This window comes from Heterodontus francisci, chromosome 37, assembly GCF_036365525.1.
Source record: "Heterodontus francisci isolate sHetFra1 chromosome 37, sHetFra1.hap1, whole genome shotgun sequence".
Taxonomy (NCBI): domain Eukaryota; kingdom Metazoa; phylum Chordata; class Chondrichthyes; order Heterodontiformes; family Heterodontidae; genus Heterodontus; species Heterodontus francisci.
The window spans coordinates 4,493,935-4,515,100 of NC_090407.1; the positions used below are offsets into that span (position 1 = coordinate 4,493,935).

The window sequence follows — 21,166 nt, forward strand, 5'->3', positions numbered from 1 at the left end:
TACAGAAATGTGTCGACAGCTGAATGGAAAATATGACAAAGTCAAAGGGATGATTCTGGTTGTGCCTGCGATTAATTTTTATGTTGTTGTTGAACTCTCGGATAAGAATAGACTTTAATCCCAAACAAAACAGTCCTCACTGAAAATAGATTAACTCTTTCAGGCAATGCTCAGTTTTTGTTCTCCTACAAATGTAATGATATGGCGGCATCTGGTTATACCAAACACTAAGCTAAAAGCTATGAGAATTCTTGCTGTTATCTTGGGGCCAGTAACTATGCTCTAGGCCGGCAGCCTGCACTGTTAGCCTGCTCACCCAAGACTCTGGCTACAATATAAAGCAGTCGAAAATTGTGAGAAGTCATGTCAGAATGGGGGGGGGGGGGGGGGGGGGGGTGGCGGGGAAGAGGGTGATGGTGGTAGTGGTAAGTGGTAAATGGACTCCTTTTTTTTTTTACTAAGCTACATAAATTATCTGGATACTGAAACCAACTATAAGCTGCTTAAATTTACTGATGACACAAAAATAGGATGAACCACAAAGGCAAAGGATGCAGCTTAAGATTTACTATAGGTGTGCAACAGGACAGATACAAGGCAAAAAAATTTAATCCGGATCAGAGTAAAGTAATACAGGTAGGACAATGTACAATAAGTGGAACTGAAATAGCACAGAGACACAGAAAAAAGATAAGGGAGTAAGAACAGAAAAAAATTAGGACCTCGTAACAATTTGCATAAAGTGCATCAGGCTATTGTGAGTAATTTGCTAACAGAGAGTTAGGATTACATACACATAAACCCACACCTATACAAGTGAACACAGGAGCTGGTTAATAAACCACTTGACTAGTTATAACTAACAGAATTCCACTTTTAAGCTGACTCTGCACATTAGGAAGAAAAATCAGTACTCAGCACTCAAATTATGTCACCAGTAGCATATATTCTACCTAGTTCCCAACATTTTGTATTCCAGTAATGTTATGAACAAAGAGACATCTTTGGTTTGGCATACTTCTCTAATTTTATTTCATAAAATCAAGTATTAGAAAGGGTTAAACATTTAAAAGAACATTAAATGAAAGTAGATTTCTACCTCTTTAATCAGCACTTCAGCTACTTCTTTGTGGTTGTTGAGAGCAGCAAGATGGAGGGCTGCAAAGCCATCCTCCTTCTTCACATCTACCAGCTGCCGTGCTCTGGCTAGAATCTTCTCAGTGGCTCTGATAAAATGAAGGAGAAATGTAGAATAAACTAACACAGGCAATAATATTGAGAGGAAATGCAAAGGAGAAAATGAAATAACTATAGCATTGTTAACAAATGAAAGGCTCAACTTCCAAGCGACAAAGTTGTAAATGAGTTATGTAAGTGAATGAGATGTCTGATACAATTACAAAATCCATTTATAAAAGATTAATTAACTTAAATTAAACCCATTTTATTTTCTTTAAATATTAACTTTTTTCTTGTTCTTTATCAGTGTTCAAGTCTTTAATCCATCAAGACCAACTAGTAAATGTTTATGCATTAACAGCTGTTGCGAATGATATAACCCTTAAGGCATAATTTGTGAAATCCAAGATCACACACAACAGGCCAAATTAAACATCCAAAAAGGCTGAGGATGCAAAGAATTTCAAAATCCTATCCGAAAGAACTGCTAAACTATTGTTTGCAAATGCATACATAAGCATCAGTGCACCTTGTAACATAGTCAAATCTTGAAACCATGGTACCGTTCTTTCTGAACGGAGAGAACACAGTGCAGTTTTTTTGGCACACCTTACTGTTCTGTGACTCACCAATCACTAGCACCACTAAAAAAATACATATTTTACTTTTAATGTTTGCGATGTTAGATTTAAAAATAAAGTGAAGGAGATGGAAAGCCCTTTAATTGATCTATGTGCTTCTCAGCTGATCCAACAAAATGGCAATTTCAGGACGGGAGTGAATTAAAGCAATAATGTATTTTATATAACCATACCATATGACCAATGGCATGGACGACAAACAAAATTATCATTATCCACAAGCAGAACGAAGGGCGAGGGAGAATACTGGAGTCGACTGAACTACTTGTACTTATACAATGTCAGGATGTCTCAAAGCTCTTCATAGCTAACAAACTACTATTAACGTGAAGTCACTGTGTTATGTAGGAAGCTGTGGCAGCCAATTTGTGCATTGTAAGGTCCCACAAACAACAAATGAGAGTAATAATTGGTTAATCTTTCTAGGTGGTGTTGATTGAGGAATAAATGCTATCAATACTGCCAGAAGAATCTTTTACATGCACCTGAGCAGGCTGATGGAGCCTCAGTTTAATATCTGATCTGAAAGACAATGCCTCTGACGATGCAGTACTCCCTCAGTATTGAACTGAAGCGTCAGCCCAGATTATGTGAAGACCCAAAGCCTCTGATTTAGGGGCCATTGTCTTCAGTCTCCACCACAAACTCTGCTCCCTAGTAACTGACTTCATCCCTCTCCCTGGCATCCATGTGAGGCTGAACCAGACCATTTGCAACCTTGGCGTTGTATTTGATCCTTTATTTGCCTCCTGCCACATATCCACATCACCAAGACCCCCGTTTCCACACTATTATCATCTGTCCCTGCCCACGCCTCAGCTCATCTGCTGCTGAAACACTTACCTAGAGACTTGACTATTCCAATGCACTCCATGCCAGTCTCCGATCTTCCACCCTCCAGAAACTTAAGGTCACCCAAAACTCTGCTGACCGTATCCTAAGCCACATCAAGTCCTGTTCACCCATCACCTCTGTGCTCACTGATTTGCATCGGCTGCCAGTTAAGCAGTGTCTCGATTTTAATATTCTCATCCTTGTTTTGAAATCCCTCCATGGCCTCATCCCTTCCTTTCTCTGTAATCTCCTCCAGCCCTACAAACCTGAGATTTCTGCACTCCGCCAATTCTGGCCTCTTGCACATCCCCAATTTTAAACGCTCCACCATTGGTGGCCGCTAAGGTCTGGAATTCAGTCCTTAAATCTATCTGCCTCTCTTTCCACCTTGATACTCCTTAAATCCTACCTCTTTGACCAAACTCTTGGCCATCTGCCTTAAGATCTCCTTAAGTGGCTCAGTGTTAAATTTTGTTTGATAACACTCCTGTGAAGTGCTTTGAGACGTTTTACTGCGTTAAAGGCACTTTATTGATACAAGTTGTTGTTGAGCCCAGTTAAATGTTTGACGGAGACAATCTGCACACATTAACCTCTTGGGCTACAACGTCTGTGCTGTGGTACCACATAGGGAACAGTGGATAAATGGGAGACATTGGATTATGCACAAACTGAAAAAAAATCAAAAAAATAACATGAGGTGAACGTAAGTCATTGCACACCGAGGGGCTGGAACCAGTTTAAAACCCCTCGGGCTATACACAGCAAAGGATGTTTAGCATTAAATGTAAATGGATATTGTAAATATAACACAAGTGTAGTGAGGCACCTCAGAGTGCCATGTAATGAAATAAATTGAGCTGTATTGCACTTTATGTAGTGTCAAATTTGAACTGTTATGTAATGTAGCTTTACAAATTTTATGAATAAAGTATATTTTTTGAAAAAAGAATGCAAGTCCATTGCAAATTCCACTTTACTTTTTAGGAAATAATTGTTGTTAAAAAATTCCATTGTAAAATGCTTGTGATTAAAAAATATATTTTGTGAGTTACACATCTCTCTTTAGATCTCTCACTCCCTTATTGCTTCCCATGCTTTCTTCTTGAAGTATAGAACTACGGCAGTTACCATCTATTGACTATAAATGGCAAAAAAAATCTACAATGCATTTTTTCCAATATTAAATTGATTTATACGCCAGTCAAGTTACCACAGCTTAAATTTACTCAAAAAATGGTGAGTGGACAATGTGCTCCCAAGCTTACACAAATCATGCTCTTCAGTGATTTCCTTGGAGCTGTTTGATGACTATTCTCCCTTCTGCTCTGTAGTGTATATCTGATCTCAACTTGAAGCCTCCTGTGGCAGAGTTAAAATTCAACAGAATCAGGAATCAAACTGTGTCATGTCACTCGTGGACGCTGACATTGGTTTCCCATTTCTTTTATTACCCAGCACTCTTATTCTATAATAAAAACAGAAAATGCTGGAAATACTCGGCAGGTCTGGCAGTATTTGTGCAGAGAGAAATAGAGTTAACGCTCCAGATGTTAACTGTTTCTCTCTCCACAGATGCTGCCAGACTTGTTGAGTATTTCCATCATTAACTGCTTTTATTTCATATTTCCAGCATCCACAGTACTTTCATTCCATACACAGATTTAAAAAAAATCCAAGAAATGGATTATCCTTAATACATTTCAGTGAATTAAAATAGTCATTGGATCAAGAGGTTCAGAGGTCCAATTGAAAGAAAATAAAATGAGAAGGGGCAAAAACTAATGTCATTTTAAAGCATGCAGCTCATGAGAAAAATGAAGTATTTTGTCTAATTTTGGTTTGGTAGCTATTTCTTCAATTTCAGTCAAACTCTATGTGCATTTTAATAGCCAGCTAATCTTGTACCATGCCTATTACAGGTTACAGGATCGAGGGGGGAATAACTCGAGGTAAAACAATGGTTCAGCCTGTATTGGGCTGACAATTCCTTTTTTAGAAAAAAAATAATGTGGACAGACATTTCGAACCCAAGAATTTCTGGTAATACTTTCCTGGGAAATAAAAAGAGGTGTTCTATTCAGATCAAAATCGAAGAGTCAGTTTAAAAATATGTTTAAAATGTGTTTGAAGTTGCCAAGAAGTAGTTTAGATTAGAACATAAACTCCTGCAGGGCAAGAATTTTATGAAGGCAAGAGACGCTATGTGATATAAATAATATTTACAAAGGGCTAGCTAGTGTTAGTATTACAATGCTTTTAATTATTTTTTCACTTGTTGAGCTAGATAAGAATAATGTATTAATAAAAGAGGGTTATATTTTCAACCTGCCTCCCATGCATAAAACTAGCGTTGAGGGTCGATCAGCCGTTATAGAAACTGTCCATTGAAATGAATGCGGGTGGACGATCCATACTAGGGATGACGATTCATAACATAAGCTTCACACTAGAATGGCAAGTTGAAAATCTACCCCACAATGTCTATTACATGACTGTTACTTATTTTTTGTTCATCTTTTGCTAAACAGAATCATTTAGTAGTTTTAAATTTAAAACCTACTTTGTAGTGTAACACTCTATTTGCTCAATGAAGGCAAGATAGATCCTATGAAGCAACAGGTTAATTCTTGAAGTTAAAACAGACTGGGTTTTCTATTTGTTTTTTTTTAAGAGATACAGCACTGAAACAGGCCCTTCGGCCCACCGAGTCTGTGCCGACCAACAACCACCCATTTATACCAACCCTACAGTAATCCCATATTCCCTACCACCTACCTACACTAGGGGCAATTTACAACGGCCAATTTACCTATCATCTTTGGCTGAGGGAGGAAACCGGAGCACCCGGCGAAAACCCACGCGGTCACAGGGAGAACTTGCAAACTCCGCACAGGCAGTACCCAGAATCGAACCCGGGTCCCTGGAGCTGTCAGGCTGCGGTGCTAACCACTGCGCCGCCCAGGCATACAAGGCATGTTACTAGAAACCTGCCTGGATCTTAAGCTGAACACAGATACTCTTGAAAGTATGGGGAGCTGGAACTTGCCCTTGAGTGTGATAATGACAACTGAAGAAATCTACAGTAAGAAGGATAAGACAGACCCAAAAAAACTGCGCTCAACACTTCACTGAAATTGTAGTTCAGGCTATTGGTAGCATTACCTATGCTTTTAAACAGACTAAACTAACTAATACCATGTGAAGACAATACAGCAATTTTCAAAATAATTTTTCACATTATTGCAGAACAAATTTTATTGAACAAATAATTTCCAACAAATGATCTCTATGCTTAAAAAGACTATAATAACAAGCAACTACTGATGTTAAATTTTAAACAGCATCTTGTCATGAAGAACCCACCTGCCAAGAATGAGGCATATTAATTTCATATGAACATTAATTTTAAACTGTTGCTGGAATGAAGAAATTACTTGTTTAAAGAGATCAGCAGTGGCTGGAAAACATTTGCATACTAAGAGACAGCGCCTGGAGACAACAGAATGGCTCCCTGATCCAATTAACCCAAATGGATTTTGATCACCAGACACTGAATGTGTAAGAAAGCCAGCATTCCAGGGTGTCTGCTAAGATGGAGAATCCACAAACGTAAGAGTTTGTTAAAACAGCTAGTCACATGACTAACTCGCTGGCCCAGGTTTTGTTTGAACTGCTCACAGCACAGTTTGGGAGATTGCAACTGAACTTGGAAGAACAGAGCCTCTCTCCTGGCTGGCTCTCTCCCTCACGAATCTCCAGATCCAATGAAGTCATTTAAACCTCAATAGAGAAAAGACTCTTACATCGAAACAAGTTTTAAAGTGTGCACCGGGCCCCAACGAAACCGCAAGACTTACTGGCAAAGACTCGACACTGAACTCAAAGGACCGTAAATAAATCCCAGCTGTTGCCTCGAACTTTTCCCCTTTATTCTTTCTACTTTTCCATCTCTGTGTGTGTGGGTTTATCGTGTATGCATGCTAGCGAGGTTGTGTTGCGTATTCGCTAACCGATTAGAGTTTAAGGTTAATAAACTTCCACCTTTCTTGTTTAAATCTAAGAAAATCTGTATGATTGATTTCTTTGCCTAACAATTGGAGAGCAGTGAACAAGAATTCACAGAGGGGGTGCTTAAAAATATGGTGTTTTAAAAATGAAACACTGTTACGGTCAAACCAGGCAAAGGCTGAGAGGGAACCCCTAGACCCTTTTCTCACTTGGTCATAACAATCTTTACAGACTATGTGGAAGAATTTACAGGTTCTGAAATGCTCAATTGCCATTTGGAACACTTAGAGAACAAAATGGATGCTATCTAGGATTGCAATACCTGCTCTGTAATGTTTTAGGATTAGTGCTGGTAATTTCTCTACATTGCAAATTGCAGGATTTTTAGCATGACCAGTTTGTAATACATCAGTCATTCTGCTGGTTCTTACAGTTTATTGCCTTTTAAGGCAGCGTGGTGAAGCAAGTTGAAGCCACGATTATTTTGTTGGGTGAAGTCAATGTTTGGCACCTCTGTCAGGATTTCAATGATGTCCCTGTAGTCTTTTGCAATTCCATCATGCAAAGGGGTGTCTCCATATGAATCCTGGAAAGACAAGAACACGAGATTTGAGAATAGGTTCACCAAACTTGCACGTTTAGTTGATTCAAAGATCAATGGTTACCCTTTCCCATCAGCTTAACACAGATGTCATGCAGACCCCCACCTGCCAAATGAGGCATATTAATTTTGTCACATGAACATTGATTTTAAACTGTTGCTGGGGTGAAGAAAGGACTTGTTAAAAATCAGACACATGGCTGGAAAAACATTTGCATACTAACAGACAGTGCTTGGAGAGACAAAGGAATATTCCCTGGTCCACTTAACCCAAAATGGACTATGATCACCAGACATTTATGGTGAGGAAGCTCGCATTCCAGGATGACTGCTAAGATGGCAGAATCCACAAACAGAAGTGGTCAAACCTAATCTGCTGGGAAACCTGGGGTGTTTTGAATTGTGCCAGAGAAAAAAGCAGAAGACCGTTTGAACTGGAACCTGAAACAAAGAAGCCTCTCTCTCTCTTTCTCCCAAGCCACCGGACCTCACGGAACAAGTTGAAACGTGAACTGGGCCTCAAAGAATTGCAAGACGTACTAGCAACGAGAGACTCCACATTGAACTTAAAGGACTGTAACTACCAGATGCTGCCTCAAACTTTTCCCTTTTATTCCTTCTACATTTTCTGTCTCTATCTGCATGTATTTATCGCATACTCATGCTAGTGTAGTCGCATCGCATATTTGTAGTCGATAACTGGATTAGAGTTTAAGATTAATGAATTTCTACCTTTCTTGTTTAAAATCTAAGAAAACCTGTCTGAATTGATTCCTTTGCCTTACCATTCGAGAGCGGTGAACAAGGATTCACTAAGGGGGAGCTAAAACACGATGTTTTTAAAAATTAAACCCTGTTACGGTTAAACCAGGCAAGGCTGAGGGGGAGCCCCTAGACCCCTCTCACCTGGTTGTAACACAAATGCGTATTGATATAGTACACTTCTGCTAATTACAGGTCTAATTTTCCATAATTATCCTTATATTTGTCAGGGATGCATGACGTACACTGTAAATCAAAAACTAATTTATGTACAGTTTTACATTTATAATTATATTGATGGGAACATCTGAAAAGCTTTAGTATCTTAGGTAGAGCTTTTCAGTAATGAAAGTTTGGTGATTAATTGTTAAGAAAAGGATGAAGACCACATTTAAATTATTCAAATGACAATTGTCCTTATTCTCATGCACTCAAAGCTGATCAACAGTAGTCAGGAGCCAATCTTTCCAAACAGAAGTTGTATTATTTTAAAAACAGGACCAGGTGATGGTGTCTTTCATGTTGGGAGTCTAGGATCATATCCATCCTAGCCTAATCCCCTCACACTGTTGCCTGTAAATTGAAATTAACTTGGGCAGTTCCCTAACGAGCATGAAACCACAATGTGGAACTGTTCACAATTTGGCAATCTCAGTAAAGAGTGTTTAGATGTTATCATCGCTGCCTCAATGACCATGTGTGATACATTTTATGTTGTAATAATCTTAAATCTCCAGCCCCTTGTTACCAATTCACCCGTCAGTTGGAACAATTTTTCACAATTTATTCTCAAAACCTCTCAAAATTTTGAAAACCACTTAAATTTCAATGGTCCAGTGTGAAAAAACACAACTTTTCATGCCTTTCTTTCTTAACTATAACCTCTCATTCTGGTATTACCATATGAATCTTTACTGGGGTCTCCCCAAAGCTCTAACATTGTTCCTATAATCAGGTTTGCATACTACATGCAACATTGCAACAATGAGCTAATCGATATGTTGCATAAATTCAACATCACTTCTTTATATTCTACGCCCCATGTATAAAAACCAGGGCAAGTTAATATGAAGACAGCACATGATATAATTCCCAGTTGTGTTTATCAATGTTTTTTCAAACCTTTGCCTGCAAGTACGGGTGTGCTTTTAGAATGATTACCTTAACCCGCAGAAGGAAAAAAATCAACTTACTTCACAGTTCTTAACTGGTAATCAGGTCAAAATGTTTAAGTAACCAACATAGGCTGGATATAATTTTGTATTGTGGCCACAGCCTGTTTTTGTTGATGATCCATTATTGTTCGCAGGTTGCCATTGCTGTTTGGATTTTTTCCCCACTTTGCATGAACTTACATCTAAATATTACTGCCAGCAAATAACTACACGATCCCATTCCTAGCACCAAGCCTTTTTTTCTTTTTAGAAGTATAAATAAGTGAAGTTACTTGCAACAGTTCTCTCACCTGCAGATTAACATTGCAGTTATATTCACAAAGCGCATGCACCACTTCTGTAAAGCCCTTGTTTACTGCAATGTGCAGAGCAGAACATGTAGAAGCATTCAGCAGATTGGCATTTGCACCTTTGCTGAGCAGCAGTCTGGCCACCTCAGGCTGGTTTCTGTATAAAACAAGCAAAAATTAATTGAGGCCAAGCTGCTCAGCCTGTTATTTCTGCACAAATCAGTGGGAAGCAAAATTAGAAGCAGCTCCTGCACAGTCCAACTGACCATTCGATAATTAAAAAAAAAAAATTATTCACCATTTTAAAGTTAGCAAAAACAAGTGAAAAGTTTGTCTTGCCAGCTGTTAACTGGCACTGGACGCTGACTATTGAGTAGTGGTCTCTGCACTTGTAAACGCACATAAGCAGCATGCTGCTTTCCATGGCCAGACAGCGACACAGAGCCAGAACTTAAAAGCAGATACTGATCTTAAATGGAACTGTTGTACAACTCTACTCAAATTAAATGTTACAGGTTCACTGCAGATTTCTGGTGAACTGTAACTTAAAATTATATGGTTCTAATCAGGTAGTTACTTGAATGGTGCAGACAAAAACTTTTCTTCACATCAGGGAAATCTAAATCTTTTGGAAGCAATCTTGGGAAAGTTGGGAATTTTACCAACATCTCTAAATTCCTACTTTCTTAAGCAGAAAATAAGTTTTGTGACAAAGATTATATATCATCCTCGTATTGTTTTGGTTAAAAACAAAATAAAGTTATAGTCAATTATGCTGGAGTTTATCCCACATTTGTTGCACTTCGTGTACGATCCTTGGAAGGAGGTGGAGGAAGAGAAGTTGAGGGTGCTGCTGACAATTACTGCCAGTAGAAGTCCCAATCCAATGGGCATGGTTAATTTCAGCAGCTGGCGCCGTTTTGCACAGCCATTTCTCGTAAGCACGCTTACGCATATAAATGTCCCTGTGAGCTTTCCAGCAGGTGGGCATACACTGCCTCTGCTGGAACCTGACCTCTCTGCTTTTTTCTTTCTCCTCCAATAAACAGAACTGGGAGGGGTTGGCTTTGGAAAGCCCACTGTCCCAATATGGCAGAAGTACTAAACAAAATGGCCAACTAAAGTGCAACAAGACAGAAATTTTAAAGAAAAAAGGTTTATGAATAGCTTCAAGTTCTGCTATAAATCTCACTATAGAGCTTATTAAATTCATTTCAATAGCACAGTTCCAAGCTGCCCTGGATGATAAATTTATATAGGCATGTGAATGACTGGAAAATTGCGTAAGCTTTTAAATTGGGGCTTAATTTTGATACAGCAAACCGCAAAGTTGTAGGCACTTCCAGTTCATGGCCAAACCCAATCGCAAAATTAGAAAGGCACAAAATGGTGGAAATCTGGCGGAACGGATTTCTACCCATTTTACGCAGTGTTATCAAGCTTAACCATTCAGAAAGTCTACTCTATTACTTTGAAAAGGACAGCACTGCCAGAAAAAAGAACAACTATTAAATCTGGTTAACAACTGCTTTTGAAGGATTCATTTTTGAAGGCGCCTTTGGGTATAAATTGTAAAAGCAGCTGTTTTAAAAAAATGATGGGGTAAATTTAATTATAACACTTGATGGCAACATAGTCCTGGGAATTACTGATAGGTATTTGAAATTAGAATTCATTGCTATTTTAATGCTGTTGAGGTTGCCAAATTCTCAAGTTTAAAATGTTTAAGTTGTACATATTTAAAATATAGTAAAGTATCCTCTTAACGAGCAAGTGCTTATCACCTATAGCATTACGTTCACTGTTTTCATGAGAGTGGGGGTGGTGCAGCAACCATGTGCCATGCCACACAGTGATCCAAGAGTGGGCGCATGCCTGCAACGGTCTACAAAGTGAGCTTTAAATTTCAGCTGTGCCATCAGGGAAGGTAATGTGGGCAGGCTGGTCAATTCATCACAGAAAAAAGCCCATTGGAAATTTACACTTGGTACATTTTCCTACTGCAAGGTTTTAAAAAAAAGGATACAAGCTCTGAAATAATTTTACCAAAAATGAGATCCCGACTTGGCTACACACTCATGAACGCATGCATAAAAGAACCATTCTTCATACCCAAATGATGCATAATGCAATGCTGTGTCGCCATCCTCATCGTGAACCTCAAGCTTTGCATTCGCCTGCAGTAGAATTTTCACCACCTCAATGTGTCCCTGATGGGCAGCCACCTGCAGTGCAGTCTTGCCCTGATTCTTAATGTCAACCTGCACAACAGAGAAGAATGTTTAAATCACCTGCTTGCTAATATTTCATAAGCAGCTGTTTCTGAAGCATCTGGTTTAGTCTTTAATTTCTCAGCCAAAGCCGGTTGAATAAAATCCAGCTTTACACATCAGTGATGGTGAGTCCCAATATTTCCTATAACTCACAAGCACAACAGGCTGTGGTGAGTTCTGAGGTCCATTTACATGAAAGAATAGAAAGAATTGTCAATCAATATTAGATTCTACGGGCATCACTGTCATATTTAAAATGGCTCTGGAGAGCAGTCGTTGGAGGCCATTTCAGCACAACCCAATATGGGATTTGTTTACTGCCTAATTGGAAATTGTTCTTCGAGGCTGATATCACATACACATGGCGTATTAGTTTCATTTCTTTTACTGTGAAAGATCGCCTTCAGGGACTATGAAAATGTCAATTCTCAAACTAAGCATTTTATATTCTCATCGCCTTTGTGTCATGATAGTTGCATTCGTGAAGACTAAGGGAAGACAAGATTATCTTTCTAAGTTATTAGTCCACGATAATAAATTACAGAACTAATGGTCGAACAATCACTGACCCCATTTCTTGCAGCCATTTAATATCAAAACCACATCTATAATAATAATAGCCAGATTTTGTCTATCCGGACTGTTTTAGAACATAGAACAGTACAGGCCCTTCGGCCCACGATGTTGTGCCGACCCTTTAACCTACTCTAAGATCAAACTAACTACCTACCCTTCATTCTACTATCATCCATGTACCTATCCAAGAGTCGCTTAAATGTCTCTAATGTATCTGCTTCTACTACCACCGCTGGCAGTGCATTCCACGTACCCACCACTCTCTGTGTAAAGAACCTACCTCTGTCATCTCCCCTAAACCTTCCTCCAATCACCTTAAAATTATGCCGCCTGCTGATAGCCCTTTCCGCCCTAGGGAAAAGTCTCTGCTATCCACTCTATCTATGCCTCTCATCATCTTGTACACCTCTATCAAGTCACCTCTCATCTTTCTTCGCTCCAATGAGAAAAGCCCCAGCTCCCTCAACCTTTCTTCATAAGACATGCCCTCCAGTCCAGGCAGCATCCTGGTAAATCTCCTCTGCACCCTCTCTAAAGCTTCCACATCCTTCCTATAATGAGGCGACCAGAACTGAACACAATATTCCAAGTGTGGTCTAACCAGGGCTTTATAGAGCTGCAGCATAACCTCGCGGCTCTTAAACTCAATCCCCCTGTTAATGAAAGCCAACACCCCATACGCCTTCTTAACAACCCTATCAACTTGGGTGGCAACTTTGAGGGATCTATGGACGTGGACCCCAAGATCCCTCTGTTCCTCAACACTGCCAAGAATCCTGTCTTTAAGCCTGTATTCTGCATTCAAATTCGACCTTCCAAAATGAATCACTTCACACTTTTCCAGGTTGAACTCCATCTGCCACTTCTCAGCCCAGCTCTGCATCCTGTCAATGTCCCGTTGCAACCTACAACAGCCCTCCACACTATCCACAACTCCAGCAACCTTTGTGTCATCGGCAAACTTACTAACCCAGCCTTCCACTTCCTCATCCAAGTCATTTATAAAAATCACAAAGAGCAGAGGTCCCAGAACAGATCCCTGCGGAACACCACTGGTCACCGAGCTCCAGGCTGAATACTTTCCATCTACTACCACCCTCTGTCTTCTATGGGCCAGCCAATTCTGTATCCAGACAGCCAAATTTCCCTGTATCCCATGCCTCCTTACTTTCTGAATGAGCCTACCATGGGAACCTTATCAAACGCCTTGTTAAAATCCATATACACCACATCCACTGCTCTTCCTTCATCAATGTGTTTTGTCACATCCTCAAAGAATTCAATAAGGTTTGTGAGGCATGACCTGCCCCTCACAAAGCCATGCTGACTATCTCTAATCAAACTATGCTTTTCCAAATAATCATAAATCCTGTCTCTCAGAATCCTCTCCAATAATCTGCCCACCACCGACGTAAGACTGACTGGTCTGAAATTCCCAGGGTTATCCCTATTCCCTTTCTTAAACAATGGAATAACATTTGCCACCCTCCAATCATCTAGTACTACTCCAGTGGACAGTAAGGACGCAAAGATCATCACCAAAGGCGCGGCAATCTCTTCCCTTGCTTCCCTTAATAACCTTGGGTATATCCCGTCTGGCTCCGGGGACCTATCTGTCCTCATGTCTTTCAAAGTTTCCAGCACATCCTCCTTCTTAACATCAACCTGTTCCAGCATATCAGCCTGTTCCACGCTGTCCTCACAAACGACCAGGTCCCTCTCACGAGTGAATACTGAAGCAAAGTATTCATTTAGGACCTCTCATACCTCCTCCGACTCCAGGCACGAGTTCCCTCCACTATCCCTGATCGGCCCTACCCTCACTCTGGCCATCCTCTTGTTCCTCACATAAGTGTAGAACGCCTTGGGATTTTCCTTAATCCTACCCGCCAAGACTTTTTCATGTCCCCTTCTAGCTCTCCTAAGTCCATTCTTCAGTTCCTTCCTGGCTACCTTGTAACCCTCTAGAGCCCTGTCTGATCCTTGCTTCCTCAACCTTAAGTAAGCTTCCTTCTTCCTCTTGACTAGCTGTTCCACATCTCTTGTCATCCAAGGTTCCTTCACCCTACCATCCCTTCCTTGCCTCATCGGGACAAACCTATCCAGCAGTCGCAGCAAGTGCTCCCTAAACAACCTCCACATTTCTGTCGTGCATTTCCCTGAGAACATCTGTTCCCAATTTAAGCTCCCCAGTTCCTGCCTAATAGCATTGTAATTCCCCCTCCCCCAATTAAATATTTTCCCATCCCGTCTGCTCCTATCCCTCTCCATGACTATAGTAAAGGTCAGGGAGTTGTGATCACTATCACCGAAATGCTCTCCCACTGAGAGATCTGCCACCTGGCCTGGTTCGTTGCCAAGCACCAAATCCAACATAGCCTCCCCTCTAGTCGGCCTATCTTCATATTGAGTCAGGAAACCTTCCTGGACACACCTGACAAAATCTGCTCCATCCAAACTATTTGCACTAAGGAGGTTCCAATCAATATTAGGGAAGTTGAAGTCACCCATGACAACAACCCTGTTACTTCTGCACCTTTCCAAAATCTGCCTCCCAATCTGTTCCTCCGTGTCTCTGTTGCTATTGGGGGGTCTATAGAAAACTCCCAATAAAGTGACTGCTCCTTTCCTGTTTCTGACTTCTACCCATAATGACTCAGTAGACAAACCCTCCTCGACGACCTCCCTTTCTGCAGCTGTGATACTATCCCTGATTAGCAATGCCACTCCCCCACCTCTTTTACCTACCTCCCTATTCCTTTTGAAACATCTGAACCCCGGAACATCCAACATCCATTCCTGCCCCTGTGATATCCAAGTCTCCGTAATGGCCACAACATCGTAGCTCCAAGTACTAATCCATGCTCTTAAGTTCATCACCCTTATTCCTGACACTTCTTGCGTTAAAATAGACACACTTCAACCCATCATACTGGCTGCAACTTTGCCCTCTCAACTGTCTAACCTTCCTCCCAGACTCTCTGCACTCTGTATCTGCCTGTTCAACAGCTACCCCATCCACTGATCCGTAGCTCCAGTTCCCATCCCTCTGCCAAACTAGTTTCAACCCTCCCGAAGAGTTTTGATTGGTCAGTTTAAGGGACACATCTGTTGGTGGGTTTATTTGATAGGCGGTGCCTGGCACACGTGGAGGCATGTGGGGCGCACAGAGGACTGGAGTGTGTGTGGCACATGTGCAGCCATCAACGGTTGGTAGAGAACAAAAACAGCTGAAGGTAAGGGGAGCCCAACAAAGTTACCCTGGCTGAAGAGATTGTTTATATGAGGGAGAGGGTGGGGATGGCAATGGAAGGGAGGGATGAGATGATGGAATTGGTTGTGTGGCAAAATGGCAGTGACAATTATTTGATACTATTTATTATTCAAAAGCTATTCTTTGTGCCAAAAATAAAGATTCACTAGATTTGAATGAAAAAGTTTTAGAAAAGCTGTCAGGTGAAAGAAAATACAACAGCATTAATTCTGTAGATGAAGATGATAACAGTCTGCATCTTCCAGAGTTTCTACACAGTCTAATTCCAATGGGCATGCCACCGCACAAATTTAGACTCAAGGAACGAGCAATTATAATGTTGCTACGGAACTTGAATCCTAAACAAGGACTTTCTCAGGGAACAGGACTGGTAGTAGGAAGCTGTTTTCTTCAATGATTGATGCTGAAATTACAACAGGCAGATTTCAAGGAAAGAGAATGTTTATTTCTCTAATAATATTGAGCCCAACAGATATAAACCTGCCTTTTCAACTCAGGAAAAAACAGTTCCCAATTAGACTTTCATATTCTGTGTGGATAAACAAGACACAAGACTAGATCTTGACAAAATGTTTTATTTATATTCCTAGGCCTGTCTTTACACATGGACAGCTTTATGTAGCTTTTTCTAGAGTGAGGAGTAAAGTCTTTGGTGAAAGAATAACTAAAAATTCTGTATTTAAAGAAGTACTGTTGCAATAAAGATACTAATTTGACCCCAAATGTTTTGTGAGGCTCTGCTAGTCCTATGTAATAAGCGTAGCAATGTATCAAATCAGGCATTTGCTCTGAATTCCCAGGAAGTTTGCAATGCTTTCAAGATCATATTGCCGGTCTGACCCTCATGAGGGGTCTGGACAGAGTAGATAGGGAAAAACTCTTCCCATTGGTGGAAAAATCGAGAACAAGAGGGCACAGATTTAAGGCAACTGGCCTGAGGAAAAACTTTTTCATGCAGGGAGTGGTTGGGATCTGAAATGCACTACCTGAGAGTGTGGTAGAGGCAGGTTCAATTGAGGCATTCAAGAGGGAATTGGATTGTTATCTGAAAAGGAAGAACATGCAGGGCTACGGGGAGAAGGCGAGGGAGTGGCACTATGTAAACTGCTCTTTTGAAGAGCCAGCGCAGACACGAAGGGCCAAATGACCTCCTTCTGTGCTATAACAATTCTGTGAATCTGTGACTACTAGAGTCCACATGCCAAGACCACTTAATTGCTAGCCTAAAATGACACTATTTTAGCAGATTTGGAAAAAAATCTGTCAAAAGAAAGTCAATTAAAATAGTGACAAATGCAAATGGAAACAGTCCATGGTATTTGCATTGACACAAGTCAGAAGAGATTTTGCTAAAAGAGATCTGTGCAGAAAGTCTAATAATATTTTTGTTCCTTTTAATACAGAACAAATGTGCAAAGCAAAGAGTGGAAGTACAGCCAGTAACAGTGAAAAATTTTCCTTTGAAGCAAAATGCTAGATTGTATTATGACTTTTCTTGTTCTAATAATTAAATTTATGCTAGCATAATAACAATGCTGAAGCACTTGTTCTGATTTTACTACTCCATGTGTTTTGTACAATTTCCTCAAAATCCACAGCAATTCCTGGGCCACTCACTGGGGGTAATTTTCCGACCAGAACTTGAAAGCAAGCCTTTGAGAGTCAGAAAACTTTGACTATAGTCAGTTTAACATCAGTGTTCCTGTAACATTCACAAAAAGCTGAAAACTCATTTTGCATAGGACTACAAGCTAAGCCTAATCACTCCACAATTCATATTTGCAACTATTGAGGCATAAATGAATTGAGTGGCTCTGCAGGGACACCATTATTGTAGCAGTAATTTCTCACCCAACTTCCCATAGATAGAAGAAAATATAGATTACTATGAAATAGAGCTGTGCTGTGAATGTAGAGGAACTTTCAAAGTAAACATGCACACTTGCCTTCTCTGGATACTTCTGAATCAAATCCCAAACCTTTGTGGCATTCCCATGAGCAGCCTCGATCACTATCCGCCCAGGATTATCCTGATCGGTTGACTGAGAGAGCAATTTTTCTAGGACAGAGATGACTGTACCTACAGTATATGAACAAAAAGATAATTCTTACTTCTTTCTGTAAACATTGTTTGTACCAAAGTAGCTGTACGTGGTTCCACATTGTGATTCCACAGCAATATCTGACATAGCTAAGTCAGTTATGATAACATGCTGTAAGGTACAGATCAATTTCTAAAACATATTTGCAAAGACATTTTGTCTTCTCCTATTCCTGCCTATTTTCTCCCATTCTGAAGGAACTGACTCCTTGCAGGTCAGAGGTCAATGGGCACTTTCCAATATTCACCAAAGTGCCTTTCAACCAAGGAAGGGGTGCAGAATCACAGCCAAGTCAAATTATTCCTCATGGAATATCCAGAAATGCACACTTCCAGTAGCGTCAACAGACAGTTGTCAAAAAAGGAACTCTGGTCAATTATCATCTCTTTACTAAGGCACTCTGACTATTACCCTGGCTAAGATCAGCTAATACAGAGCAGACCTTGGAACCTTCATGGTCTGTGTGACTCAGCTACTCATAATCTTCACCAACTCAAGCGCTCAGGAGCTCTAATTTCTTCCTCGAAAATAAGGGTGAATTTTGTATTCAAGATGAAGCTCTTTAGGGCTGGAGAATGGAACATTTCTTCCAATTATGTCAAATGGTGTCAGTATCAAACACTCATCAGACAGGTACAGTACAGCAAATCACATTTTTCTCTTGGTCCAACAATATGCCTTAGCTCCAGAGCATCTTTTAATCGCATCGGTAATCCTTGTGGGTCCAACTGAAATTGCTAACATCGCACCAGTTACCAATGAATTGTGCAGCTGCATGACGTGCACCAAAGCTCATTTCACATAGAACTTATACACGTGACTGACAATCCCATCAACTTTTGCTGGATTTATATCCATGTCGAGGAAGTGAAAGGTCAGTTTCCCACCTACTCCCCCACAAGTTCCCCAGAATGCACTCAAACATCTGGGGCAAAAGCTTATTTTAATAGCACTAACACAATAAACAATTCCTAGCTGCAACAATTCATGAGTTAAAGATAAAAGACACGAGAGAAAGTCAAAACAGTATTCATATCTAGATGTACTCTTGCTGTTGAATTCAGGCATTGTACATGAATCCAAGTTCACTAAGTGTGCAAGTTAGTTAAAAAGTGGTCATTAAAAAGTAGCATGCTTGGCCAGTCCTAAGGTAATAGGACCAGATAAAATGCATCCTAGAATACATAAGGACAGGCCAAGGCCAGGGCAGCTGTGGCTAAACTTGATCACAATTCATGGAGAACAAGATAACATCAGAGGTCTGAAAATAGCTAATGTTACAATTTTATATTTCTTCACAAAAACAAGCTGAAGATGAGTCAGTAATTTACAATGACAGTTTTTTTTGAGGAGGGATTAATGAGTGGTTTTGAAAGGGAATGGGGACAGTGTCTGAAGACAGGGAACCACTTACAATGTTAGCTGGTATGGTGGCCAAAAACAGAATGCATACTCTACTAGAACAAAAATCATGGACTTCCAATCACACTTTTTTTTCCATTTTGTCCTTGGCTTCCACACAAATATTTGTTTAAAATCAGGCTCCGTATTCTCAGACTAGTGGTAGTAAATTTTCTCTCTCACTTAATACCCAAGTAAATGTTTTATGATTGAAATGTATTTGGGTTGGAGAGGAAAAGAAGTGCTGCTAATAAGTCAAAATGATTTTTTGATTTAATGAGAAGACTGAAGGAGCAAGGCTACTTAAAACATATGCTAGGTCATGAAATGTGAGAAAATGTTACTGCTTTAGTTTCTGGCTGACCTATAGGAATTCTGCAATTATCTGAAAGTTAGGTAGATTCCATAATTGCAGTATACAAAAGCCCCAATAGTTACTCAGGGCTATGAAGAGAGCAGGGGGTGGGTGGTAGAATTTCCAGATGAGAAACTGAGTGCAAGGATATTCCGCACATCCTACAGAATTTAACTGGCAGTTAGCCTGATTGATAGGCTGGCTGACTGTCAGGCAGGAAAGCAGCTGAGATGCAAATAGCAGGCATGTGTGGCAGGGGGGGCTGGTGGGACAGAGATTGGGGTGTGGGGACAGTGGGGAGGGATAAGGAGCACAGTCAGAGATGACAGGGGTGCAGAGATAGGCTCTTTGAGCCTGGGGAAGGCACTCCTGCACCTCCAAGCCCACAAGTAGTGCTGTAATGGCACATAAGTCATGGATCTGATCCTCTCATCTCCTTTTACCTGCCGGGATTCCTGGACCCCCAGAAACCCATCTGACATTAGTTAAAAATATAAAAGCTTTTAAAATGGGGGCATGCAATCTCCTTAAAAGATTTCAGTGACCAGCTCTCCTCCTAAGAGCAGATTGGTCACTGCTGCCCAAGCCACCTCCATTAAAACTGGAGATGGGTGGCTTGGGATCAGTTTGGAAATGTAACCTTTTTTTCTCCAAATGTTTTCTCCTTTGTTAAAACGAGATTCTAGCTGACTGCATTATACACTCCATCAGTAGATCTCCAGCAAAATTCATCAGTTGGGCATTCAGAACAGATTCATTGCAGCTTAATGCTGCTTAAAAGGAAAGAAGCCATAAACTGGCAATGTTACCTGATGACATCACTGAATCTTAGTCACTATATCTACTCTAAAATATCAAGCCTCATGTCCAGCAGGTATAACTGGTGGTCACACTTCCACAATAATACTTGCTTGATTAGCTTTGTTTTATTTTGAGCTAATCAGAACTGGAAAGGTAGGGAATGAACAATTCAAAAACTTCCTGTAATATCCCCACATCACACCTTCCCCATTGCCATTTGTCATTAACATCTCTATTAATAAAACTGCAAAAGGCTCCAACACACAGTGAGCAATTCCACATGAGATCCACCAGTATATTGGAAAAAAGGTCTGTCAATGCTAATTTTAATGAAAGGGTATAAATGTTGTTCTAACATTTTTGCTAAGCAAATGACCAGAGAAAAATATACCCCTTTGCGTTTTGTGCTTATACACTGGATAATTATAGCTAAGTGCATGATCATGTATTAGAAAGCGGCAATACACTGAAGTTACAATATGTTTCATAAAGCCATTGGGAGTAACGCTAACTGAATGTGCCAGAAGGAAAATGGTCAGGTTTGGGTTGACCATACATTTCTCAATGTTACTCTGTGCTAAAGTCAATGGATCGTAAAATCAGGCAGGGTATAAACGGGCAGCCGAACTGATCATGTCAGTTTACCGCTCGCTGAGTCGGGTTAACATACCCCATCATCCTTCACAAAACAAAGAACCCAGTTTCCCCAATCACAATTTTTAAATGAGTATTAGAAATGCTCTATGGCTCTCTGCATTTTCCAATACTGCTTTATTAACTCAGCTTCAGAGATTTACTAATAATGTAAAAGCTGCAAAGGATATTTCATGCCAGAATGGTTAAACATGTTCAGGAGGTTCACCTAAAACAGCAACTTAAACCAAGAAAACT

The 21,166-nt window shown here is 40.3% G+C and overlaps 1 protein-coding gene across 10 annotated transcripts in view; it reads right to left on the reverse strand.

The window, feature by feature from the left end:
- Nucleotides 1-21,166, reverse strand: part of mib2 (MIB E3 ubiquitin protein ligase 2) — a 246,169-nt gene that overhangs the window by 22,860 nt on the left and 202,143 nt on the right. For 9 of the 10 annotated variants that reach the window (XM_068016900.1, XM_068016893.1, XM_068016894.1 and 6 more), the window contains 5 exons: nt 17,563-17,699; nt 11,606-11,754; nt 9,494-9,650; nt 7,097-7,251; nt 1,100-1,226 (listed from right to left, as the gene is read on the reverse strand). In XM_068016900.1, the coding sequence (XP_067873001.1) occupies nt 1,100-1,226; nt 7,097-7,251; nt 9,494-9,650; nt 11,606-11,754; nt 17,563-17,699 (725 nt within the window). The remainder of the gene's footprint in view (nt 1-1,099; nt 1,227-7,096; nt 7,252-9,493; nt 9,651-11,605; nt 11,755-17,562; nt 17,700-21,166) is intronic. The other variant, XM_068016901.1, reaches the window with a different exon arrangement.